Source organism: Dama dama, chromosome 11, assembly GCF_033118175.1.
Source record: "Dama dama isolate Ldn47 chromosome 11, ASM3311817v1, whole genome shotgun sequence".
Taxonomy (NCBI): domain Eukaryota; kingdom Metazoa; phylum Chordata; class Mammalia; order Artiodactyla; family Cervidae; genus Dama; species Dama dama.
Genome location: NC_083691.1, coordinates 101,153,333 through 101,165,558, shown reverse-complemented (window position 1 = coordinate 101,165,558; position 12,226 = coordinate 101,153,333). Strand labels below are relative to the sequence as shown.

Below are 12,226 nucleotides of genomic sequence, written 5' to 3'. Positions count from 1 at the left end.
AAGTGATCCACATTAAAAAAAAAAAAAAAAGACTGCAACACAATGGTGAAGTGGTCCCTCCTGGCCTGGAACGCAGCCTGGACTGCTGAGCTACCCATGTGGGCTGGGATAAATAACAGGAGAGGCAAACCTAAAATACTCCTATTGCCTGGCACTTCATACACACTGAGCTTTTTAAGAAGTTGTCGGAAACATTCTAAGCTAGGAAATTCATTTTTGTGGCAAACCCCACTAGATGATTCCAAGGAGAAACTTCAACAACCAACTGCCCTGGCCAACTAACCCTGGATGCCATCCTCACAATATATAACTTCTGCTTCAAAAACCATCAAAATATTTAAAGGCAAAGCTCCAAAGAGCCTCATGGCCAAAAGTGATATAATCACACAAGGTAATTTCATTCAGTTGAGTTGAAATACCCCATGCAGAAAGTCAGGCAACTCTTAGATGTGGTGATGCCAAATTAGGGATCCACAATTCCTATGCTCAAAGAATTCATGATGGTAAACCAAGAGTCACAGTGCAATGAGTAAAGGAGGCCAGGATGCTGCTCCAAGAGGCCTATAAAGCCCTCCTTATTTCAGGAGAGTGGGAGCAATTACAGATTTGATTTTCTTGGGCTCTAAAATCACTGTTGGTAGCAACTGCAGCCATGAAATTAAAAGGTGCTTGCTCTTTGGAAGGAAAGCTATGACAAACCTAGATAGCATCTTAAAAAGCAGAGATATTACTTTGTCAACAGAAAGGTAAGTATAGTCAAAGCTATGGCTTTTCCAATAGTCACGTATGAATGCAAGAGTTGGATCATAAGGAAGGCTGAGTGCTGAAGAAGTGATGCTTTTGAACTATGGTGCTGGAGAAGACTCTTGAGAATCCCTTGAATAACAAGTAGATCAAACCAGTCAATCCTAAAGGAGATCAACCCTGAACATTCATTGGAAGGATGGATGCTGAAGTTCCAATACTTTGGCCACCTGATGCAAAGAGCCAACTCATTGGAAAAGACCCTGATGCTGAGAAAGATTGAGGGCAAGAGGAGAAGGGGACAACAGAGGATGGGATGGTTAGATAGCATCAAGAACTCAATGGATAGGAATCTGAGCAAACTCCAGGAGGAGTCTGTCCTCAATGGAGGACAGAGGAGCCTGGCGTGCTGCAGTCCATGGGGTCTCAAAGAGTCAGACATGACTTAGTGACTGAACAACAACAAAATTCCAGGAGGAGCTCAGGGAAGAAGGTAAGTTAGGGCAGATGACAACCTTAACTGTGTCTTGAAGGATGACTATGAGCTACCAGGTGATGGGAGGCAAAGATGTGAGATGTGAGTGGTGAGGCGAGGGGGGAGGCTGCCTGTGAGAAAGGCTGAGGCAGGAAATAGGTTGATCCAGGCCTGGGTGAAGGACTGAAGAGGTGACAGGTGGGTTGGGGGTCTTAGGGGCCAGGCAGGTGGAGGTACTCCAGGGGCCACATGAGGAGCAAGTTTCTTCCAGGGCAGAAGACAGAAACAGCCCGTGGGAGTGCCCCAGCCGGCAGGTAAGAATTCAGATTTCATCTCAGGTGTGGAGCTTGTGGATAATGGATTTGACCAGAGCCAGGCTGGATGTGGGGTGCACAGAGGCAAGAGAGGGAACTGGCAAGATGCTGGAGATGGTGAGCTTTAAGTGATTTCATAGTAGAAGGAAAAGTCACCAGAATGTGATAACTGGCAGGATGGGTGTGGAAAGCTTGCGATGTCTTGGGGTAATGGCCACACAGCAACTAACAGTTATGGGGCATGTATTCCCACCAGATGGGCTCCCTTGGTGGCTCAGCAGTAAAGAACCTGCCTGCCAATATGCAGGAGACATGGGTTCAGTCCCTAAGTTGGGAAGAGCCCCTGGAGGAGGGCAGGGCAACTCACTCCATTAATCTTGCCTGGGAAATCCCATGGACAAAGGAGTCTGGCGGGCTACAGTCCATGGGGTCTCAAAGAGTCAGACACGACTGAGCGACTAAACAACAGAAACATTCCCATCACAATCGCTAATTACTGTCATAGTGAGTGAGAGCACAGAGGTTCAGTAAGACCCAGACGCCAGAAGCCCACAAGCACAGCCCTGACCCAGGATGGATGGAAGACACTGGTGCCCCAGCTTGGGAAGGGGCCCCACTGAGGACAGTAAGTGACCCGAGGATGGGCAAGCACAGGCACAGGGAAACGGGCCACCCCAGCAAGGCTGTGACGGTTCTGCTGGCTCTCAAGTCCTCAGGCCTAGAGAGGGACCTGCCACACATGAGGGGAGGAGGGGAGAGGAGGGAGGAAGACCTGGCAGGCTCCTCAGGGGGCCCCCATCACCTGGAACAGACACCCTCTTTGAGCCAGCCCCCTTCCTATTGAGTCGGCTCTGCCCGGCAGCTGAGCAGCCAGGTAGGAGACGGGTCCTGCCTCTTCTAGGGCAAGCAGGTGCCAAAGGACATCTGGTTCTGTCCCCTCCTTGTCAAGGCCAAGAGGACACGAGTGGAGTGGGCTGGGGGGCGGGGGGCTTGCTAAGGCCCAAGCAGACCCACCCCATCTCCAGACTTGCAGAGGCAATGGGCAAGGAGAAGGGTTTGGGAACCAGATCCGCTTACCAAACCACCACTGTCAAAACCCAGACGAAGCAGCAAAGCTCCATGTGGCAGGGACCACGTCTGACTCCAGCAGGACTGCCAGATTCAACAAAGAGAAACAGAGCACGCCCAGGAAAATCTGAATTTCAGATAAACAGGGCTTAATCTTTAATTTAAGTGCACGCTCCCTGTTGCAGTCACGGGGACACACTGAGACTACAGAATCGTGTGTTGGCTATCTGAAACTCAGAGTTAACTGGGAGGCTGTAGTTTACCTGGCAGCCCTACTAGCAAGATGCCGTATGACTGCTGAAGACATGGATACACGTGACGTGCCCTGCAAGAAGCTGTCCCATTTCCCTTCCGTGAGCTGCATTTTACTGTGACGTGAAGCTCTGACTCTGCTTTTGTTACATTAGATGGGAAGACAGGCAGGGCTGCTGAGCCTGGCTGGTGGGGTGTTTTCCCGGATGACCTAACTCCAGCCACACACACCCAAAGGTCTGGGCTCTCACAAGTGTTTCTCTACACTTGAATGGAACCCAATGCATTGAACAAACATCTAACCCATTCAACTTCAGGTTACCCAGACCCTGAAACTGAAGTCAGTTGACTGTTAGAACTGTGCCCACAGGAACTGGAAGAAGGAACATGTAACCAAGTTTTGATAACCTTAGTTTTTAAAAAGTGGGGTATTTGGGGAGCCTTCCCTAATGGTTCAGTGGCTAAGACTTCATGCTCACAATGCAGGGGACTCAAGTTCAATCCCTTATCGGGAGGTAGATTCTTCACTGGTGGCCCAGTGGTAAAGAATCCACCTGCCAATGCAGGAGTTGTGGGTTCGATTCCTGGGTCAGGAAGATCCCTTGGAGGAGGAAATGGCAACCCATTCTAGTGTTCTTGTCTGGAAAATCCCATGGACAGAGGAGCCTGGGGGGTTACGATCCCTGGGGTCACAAAGAGTCAGACATGACTGAGCATGCATGCACACACACCCTGCAGCCTGGTGCAGGCAAATTTTAAAAATAATTTTTTTAAAAAGTAGGGTGTTGGGGAAAGGTACTTAGCATTAAGTTTTGTCATGTAACAACCAACTGCATTAAACTATTTCCTTACCAGGAGGAGGAGAGGCAATAGGGTTGGTAAATGAGAGAGAAATAGGGAAGTCAGACTTCATCACAGAAACGCCACCTTCTTTTCAGCATTGTTTTAAAACACAGACAATCTCTCTGCACAGTTGCGGCACTCTGTCCCGGGGATTCCTTTAACCAGATTTTCAGTGGGTCAACCTCCTTCTGCTATTGAGGGACAGAGAGAAGGAAAACAAGGGCGGGCAACAGAGCCATGCTGGGGACACTGAACTAGACCAGAGGCCACTGAGGGCCCAGGCAGGTAAAGGTCACGAAAATCAGGGAGGTCCTGGGGCAATTAGATTGACAGTGTGGTGAGCATGTCTGATGCGTCCTGTTCAACACTGCCTCACACATGCGTGACACATGGTCCTGTGAGTTTTCTATGTACCAGTTAATTTCTATTTATTGGGGCTTCCCTGGTGTCTCAGATGGTAAAGAATCAGCCTGCAATGTAGGAGACCCACGTTCGATCCCTGGGCCAGGAAGATCCCCTGGAGAAAGGAAGGGCAACCCACTCTAGAATTCCTGCCTGGAGAATTCCATGGACAGAGGAGCCTGATGGGCTACAGTCCACGGGGTCGCAAAGTGTGGGACATGACTGAGGCACTAACACTCCCTTGAAACGTAAAACTAGAACTGTGATCTCTGTTTCTCTGATGTTGGCCCTTGAGGAGTGTCTCTCTAAAAATCGAGAGAAATTTTAAATCTTAGTAATAGTGGCAACACTTCTTACAAAATCAAGGTATATGATGTTTATTCAGCCATAAAAAGGAATGAAATTGAGTCAACTGTAGTGATGATGGGCCTAGAAACAGTCATACAGAATGAAGTAAATTAGAAAGAGAAGAATGAGGATTGTATATTAGCGCATATGTGGGGAATTTAGAAAAATGGTGCAATGAACTTATTTCTAGGGCAGGAACAGAGACACAAACACAAAGAACAGACATGTGGACACAGGGGGCAAGGGGAGGGAACAAACTGGGCAATTAGGATTGACACAGCTCCACACACCACTGCGTGTAAAGTGGACAGCTGGTGGGAACTCGCTATGAAGCACAGGGAGCCCAGCTCGGGGCTCTGTGGTGACCTAGGTGTGCAGGAGGAGGGGAAGGGGAAATCCAAAAGGGACGGGACGTGTGCATACTTGTGGGTGACTCACTTCATTGTAGAGCAGAGACTAACACAACATTGTAAAAGCAGCTACACCCCAAATAAAAATAAAGTATAACTATTATTTTCACAATAAATAAATAAAGAATAAAGATGGAGTTGAATAAAGGAAATACGTAGATACATATAACACTTTTGTTATATATAAAGATGGGTGTTTATATGTATATATATATAAACTTATATACACATGTATACGAATATATGTTTGTGTGTATATATATGTAAACTTATCAATGTGGAATATATAGTGCCTATTTGTTATGTGGTCCAGTAACTTCTTTTGTCATGGATTTGTCAGCTGTAGATTAAGAATTTATAGACACCCTTCCCTCTTCATAATATCACAAATCCTGCTGGGCAAAAAATTCAAAGGAAAAATTTTGTTTGCCTTTGGCATACATGCAAAACATTCTTAGGTTTTACTGTCAAGTTATTTTGATCCACCATAAATGTTCATGATAATTTAATACTGCTGCTTCTTAACTATTAGTGAAAATTATTTCCAGGTCATGCTAGGAAACTCCCTAAAAAGTTCCTGCAATTCTCAACTTTGACTGCTCATAAGAATCACCAAGGAACTTAAGAGCATAATAACTCTGGATTCCTTAGGATGCTCCCTAGATCAGGTGAATCTGAATCATGGGAGTAGGTGCAGAGAGTGTGTAGTTTTTAAAAAGCACATCAGAGAACCACTGAAAACCAACCTTTGTGTCAAGAATTATCTGGCTCAGTTGAAGCAAGTCAGGAAGTATAAGATCAAAAGGGGTATGTGAGGTCTTTGAACTGTGGTGCTGGAGAAGACTCTTGAGTCTTTAGACTTTAAAAGTCTTTAGACTTTAGACTGCAAGGAGTTCAAACCAGTCAATCCTAAAGGAAATCAACCCTGAATATTCATTGGAAGGGCTGATACTGAAGCTGAAGTTCCAATATGTTACCCACCTGATTCGAAGAGCTGACTCATTGGAAAAGACACTGATGCTGGGAAAGATTGAAGGCATGAGGAGAAGGGGACAACAGAGGATGAGATGGTTGGATGATATCATTGACTCAACAGACATGAGCTTGAGCAAACTCCAGGAGACAGTGATAGAATGACAGGGAAGCCTGGCGTGCTGCAGTCCATGGGGTCGCAAAGAGTCAGACATGACTGAGCGACTGAACAGCAACCTTTTGTAGAGAGCGACAATTTCAGATGACATCAATAAGGTTAAAAGAAACGTCACGGGGCTAAGATATAATAGGACACCAGAGACTTTTGATCCCTTAATAACAGCAAGAAAGTGGATGAAATAAAAATCATATTTTCCCAAAGTGCTGTCAAAGAACAAAAGCTTCAAGGAGCCTTGATGAACAGAATTCCAGGGAGGGATCAGCACTTTTTAGTAGATTGGACATTGTATACAAAACAGTCAGAAAGCTTGAAGACAGATCCATGGACCTTATCCAAATTGAAGTATAAAGGAAAAAAAAAGAACATAACTTCAGTGACATGTAGGACAATATGAAGCAAGTTAACATCTGTGTAGAGGGAAAGAAAGAAAGAGGCAGAAGAAATATTTAAAGAAATAATGGCCAAAATATTTCCAAATTTGATGAGAAACTTCAACCCACAGATCCCAGAGGTTCTACAGACTCCAAACAGCACAGACACACAAAACCACAAAACCACACCTAGGCCAACATAATCAGACCCTGAAAATCAAAGAACAAGAGAGACTCTTAAAAGCAGTTAAAGTGGGAATATACTGCAAACACAGGGAAACAGACAGAAAAATGGTGGCTGTTCTTTCATGAGAATCAAGAAGCCTACAGAACATGGACGGGTGGGATGGTGGGGTGTGAGCAAGGCTCCAACAGGAAGGGAAATACGCGAACACGCGGCTGATTCGTGCTATTGTATAGCGCGGACTAACACAACATGGTAAGGCAATGACACTTCAGCTTAAATAAATAAAATGGAAAAAAGAAGCCTATACAGTGACATCGTTAAGATGCTCAAAGAAAAACAGACTATCAACCCAGAATTCTGTGTATACTGCTAATGTCTTTTTTAAAGAAAAGGAGAAATAAAGACGTTCTCCCAAAAAAATGGGGCGAATTCATTGCTAGCAGACCTATTTTACAAGAAATGTTAGAAATTCTTCAGGCAGAACAAATATGGTATCAATCAGAAATTTGGATCTACACAAGTAAATTAACAATGTTGGCAACTGAATAAAGAAAGGTAAAAAAAATTCTATTTTACTTATTTTTAATTGCTCTAAAACATGACTATGTATAAGAAAATCAGTAGCAATGTATTGCATATTTGCAGCATATTTTAAAGTAAATTATGTGACAACAATAGCAGAAAAAGGATGCAAGGGAGGAATTGGGAATACACTGTTTAAGGTCCTTACACTACAGGGGAGGCAAGATAATAGTTTAATGTAGACTCTAATTCACTAAAGATGTGTACTATAAACCCTGGGTTAACAATTAAAATATTTTCAAAAGAAGTATAAGTAATGTCAATCAAGGAGATAAAATGGAATAATCAGCAATATTCATTCAGTCTAAGAGCAGGCATGAAAAAAGGGAAAAGTAACAAAAAAACAGATGGAAAAAATAAAAATCAGCTGCCTACTAATCCAAACATATCACAAATCACTTTAAATGCAATTGGTCTAAACACAACAGCTAAAAGTCAGAGATTTTCAAGTTAGATTTAAAAAAAAATCAAGACCTAACTGTCCTCTTTTATAAAGAAACCCACTTCAAATGGATAGCCAAGTTAAAAACAAATGTATGATAAAGATGTACTATGAAACACTACGTCAAAGGAACATGGAGTAGCTGTAATATATTAATATGACAAAACAGATTTCAGGACAAGGAATGTTTTCAAGGATTAAGAGAAAAATTACATGATGATAAAGGGATCAACTGTCCAAGAAAATACAATAATCTTCACATGTATATGCATCTTAAAAATGGCAAAATACTAGAGACAAAAACTAATAAAACTGAAAGAAGAAATAGGCAAATCTGTACATTTCTCTCAGAACAAGAGGCAGAAAATCAGTAAGGATGTGCATGGTCTGCAGAGCACAATAAACCAACTTAACCTAACTGACATTTATAGAACCACCCTCCCAACTATAACAGAAGACATATCCTTCACAACGTGGGACTTGTTAGATTCGTGTGTGTGCGCGCGCGCGCGTGTGTGTGTGTTCTGGGCCTTAAATTTGAAAGAACAGAATCTTTCGTAAGATATTCTTGTACTAGAAGTACTATGACAGAACTTCTAAATAACCAAAGAAGTCAAAGCAGAAGTTGTGAACTGAATGAAAGTGAAAATGAAAACAGAGCATATCAAAAGCAGAGATGTAGCTAAAGTGAGGCTTAGAGAAAAAATTTTGTACTAAATGGTTAGGCAAGAAGGAAGGTCCCAAAGCCTTGGGAGAGAGAGAGAACAAATTAACCTTATGAGAGAGAGAACAAATTGAAGCATAACAAACAGAAGGAAAGAAATAATCAACATTGAAGCAGATACCCATAAAATTGAAAGCAGAAAAACAACAGAGAAAATCAACTGCATTCAATCTGTGTTTTGAAAAAACAATGTAATTGGTAAACCTATGCAAACTGAAGAAGGGGAGAGAGAGACAGAGAGAGAGAACAAAATATCAGAAATGTATATGTGTCAATCCTAATCTCCCAATTCTTCAAACCCCCCAATTTCTCCTTGGTAGTCATACATTTGTTTTCTACATCTGTGTCTCTATTTCTGCTTTGCAAATACACTATTGATACTGTGTATAAGATATATATAAAGTTATATATATATATATATATATATATCAGTTCAGTTCAGTCGCTCAGTCGTGTCTGACTCTTTGCAACCTCATGGACTGCAGCACGCCAGACCTCCCTGTCCATCACCAACTCCTGGAGTTTACTCAAACTCATGTCCATTGAGTCGGTGACACCCTCCAACTGTCTCATCCTCTGTCATCCCCTTCTCCTCCTGCCTTCAATCTTTCCCAGCATCAGGGTCTTTCCCAATGAGTCCGTTCTTCACATCAGGTGGCAAAAGTATTGGAGTTTCAACTTCATCATCAGTGCTGAATATTCAATGAATATTCAAGACTGATTTCCTTTAGGATGGACTGGTTGGATCTCCTTGCAGTCTAAGGGACTCTCAAAAGTCTTCTCCAACACCACAGTTCCAAAGCATCAATTCTTCAGTGTTCAACTTTCTTTATACTCCAACTCTCACATCCATACATGACTACTGGAAAAACCATAGCCTTAACTAGACGGACCTTTGTCAGCAAAGTAATGTCTCTGCTTTTTAATAAGCTGTCTAGGTTGGTCATAGCTTTTCTTCCAAGGAGTAAGCATCTTTTTAATTCATGGCTGCAGTCACCTTCTGCAGTGATATAATTATACATAAATATAATATATAAATAGACACAAATTAGTTACATAAATATATGATATATGAAATGTGTTTCTTATATGTGTATTTTAATTAGTTATATATACATATTTATATATGTATATACACATGCATATATTTATATAACTAATCAAAATGCTTGTTTGAATTAGTTGTGCAAGTTTATACATATATGAATATGTATATAGTACATGTATATAAAATATAAATATGTATATATTTATATAACTAATAAAACATGCCATATAGCACACGGCACTGAACTCTGCTCAGTGCTGAGGGGACAGCTGTATTTCTGTGACCAACTCATCTTGTACAGTAGAAACTAATGCAGCATTGTAAATCAACTATATTCCAATAAAAATCCACTTTAAAAAGCAAAATCCAACACCAAAAAGAAAAACCAGGAATGAGAGAGAGAAGTCACTACTGATTCCACAGGGATTAGAAGGATGATAAAGGAATACCACAACGAACCCTATTGCTATAGATTGATAAATTAGATGAAATAAGTAAATCCATTCAAGAAGAAATAGGTAATCTGAAGAATCCCGTATATATTAAAATCTACAAACAAGATTATAGATCAATATACTAAAGTAATTCCTATATACTAGAAATAAATAAGTGCCAGCAAAGAAAAGTAAAATGCTTAGGTATAAATATAACAAAATATGTCCAGAATCTGTATGTTGAAAACTACAAAACACTGGAGTAGAAATCTAAGAAGAATTTTAAAAATGGAGAGATAACCCAGTGTTCATGAACTGGAAGTCTCAACATGAGGAAGTTAATTCTCCCCAATTTGATCTATAGATTCAACACAATCTCAAGCAAAATGTCAGCCATCTTGTAGACATTTACAAGATGATCCTAACACGTGTACAAAAAGGCAAAAAGCACTAAGAAGAGCCAAAACAATTCTGAAAAAGAAAAACTCACATTATCCAATTCCAAGACAAATCAAAATTTAAAGCTATTAAATCAAATCAAAATTAAAACTATTGCTCTGATCGACACTTTTAAGAGGATAAAAAGAAAAGTGACAGACCAGGAGAAAACACTTACAAATCACATATATGATACCAAAGACTCTATCCAGAATATATAAAGAACTCTGATACTCAACAATAAAAAAAATAAACACCCCAATTTTAAAATGGGTAAAAGATCTGAACAGATACTCCACTGAAGAAAATATACAGATGGCAAACAAGCACATGAAAAGATGCTCAACATCATTTCCCTCAGTCGTGTCCGACTCTTTGTGAATCCATTGACTATACAGTCCATGGAATTGTCCAGGCAAGAATATTGGAGTGGGTAGCCTTTCCCTTCTCCAGGGGATCTTCTGGACCCAGGAATCAAACTGGTGTCTGCTGAATTGCAGGTGGATTCTTTACCAACTGAACTATCAGGGAAGTCCATTATTTACTAGGGTAATAAAATTATACCTGTTAGAAAGACAAAAAAATTAAAATTAAAACAAAACAAGACAAAAGCTTAAAATAACAATGGCTGGCAAGGATGCAGAGCAACTGAAACACTCACACATTCCATGAGAGAGTATAAAATGGTACTAACTTCCTGAAAAACTGGTGATTTCTTACACAGTTAGACACATACCTACTCATTACCCAGGGATCAAATCCACATCTCTTGTGTCTCCTGCACTGCAGGCAGATTCTTTACCACCGAGCCACAGTCTCAGGCAAATCCCTGAATTTCTGATACTCACAGCGTGGTGATAACACACAACTGCCCAGACAACACCTAGGGCTTATGAGACATAGATAAGAGCCAGCTGTAACATGTGAAGTTCTGCGTGACTTGACAGCACGATTACTGCTCTTTTATTCAACAGCGATGCCCCCAACCCCTGCAAATACATCAGTGTACACACCTTGACCTAGTTTTGAAAATAGTAGTATAAACAGAACCTTTTTCAGAGGTAGAAAAATTTTAATGGGTTGAGTCTGTTTTTTTCAGAAACTCCGGAGAAACATCAGTCTGAGTCTTCCCAAATTCTTCATGGCTCCTGTCCATCAGGATACACAGACCATCAAGATTCAGATGTCAGGTTTAACCTGACACTAGAGTTTAACCACAGACTTTTTTGTGTTTGCAGTTAAAAGTGCTGCTGTTGTTCAATCACTCAGTCATGTTTGACTCTGCAACCCCACGGACTGAAGCACGCTAGGCCTGTCTGTCCCTCACCATCTCCTGAAGTTTGCCCAAGTTCCTGTCCATTGACTCAGTGGTACCATCCAACCATCTCATCCTCTGTCGTCCCCTTCTCCTCCTGCCCTCAATCTTTCCCAGCGTCAGGGTCTTTTCCAATGAGTCAGCTCTTCGCATCAGGTGGCCAAAGTATTGGAGCTTCAGCTTCAACATCAGTCCTTCCAATGAATATTCAGGGCTGATTTTCTTTAGGATTGACTGATCTGATTTCATTGCTGTCCAAGGGACTCTTAGGAGTCTTCTCAGTTACAAGTAAACTTTTTAAAGTAAAAAATAATAAAATTTTTAAGAAAAAAGGGAAAAAAGTAAAGCCTCTGCCTACCTCTCCTGTCCCACCTATTAGTGAAACCACAGACTCACCTAGAAACAGGGCAAACCCCTGGAGCCATCTCACCTGCTGGCGAAGGTCAGGGCCAAGGCAGTGGCCAGATGAGGCATCAGCCGCAGGGTCTGCGTTTGGTGCTCAATAATCTTGACCTCTTCCCTGGCTTTGGGTCCAAACTGCCTCCGGCTAGAGAGAAGCAAACAAACAAAACTTTACCAAAATCTAACAGGCAACGTCATCCCAAAAACTCATTTGCCTTTAAGTAATTCAGAATTGATGTTTTCTAACACGGACCTGGAGAAGACTCTTGAGAGT

The 12,226-nt window shown here is 41.6% G+C and overlaps 1 protein-coding gene across 1 annotated transcript in view; it reads right to left on the bottom strand.

Moving 5' to 3' along the window:
* The window catches only part of ACOXL (acyl-CoA oxidase like), a 335,773-nt gene that overhangs the window by 159,116 nt on the left and 164,431 nt on the right, over positions 1-12,226 (bottom strand). Inside the window, exon 11 of the mRNA XM_061156338.1 lies at positions 11,981-12,097. Within this exon, the coding sequence (XP_061012321.1) occupies positions 11,981-12,097 (117 nt within the window). The remainder of the gene's footprint in view (positions 1-11,980; positions 12,098-12,226) is intronic.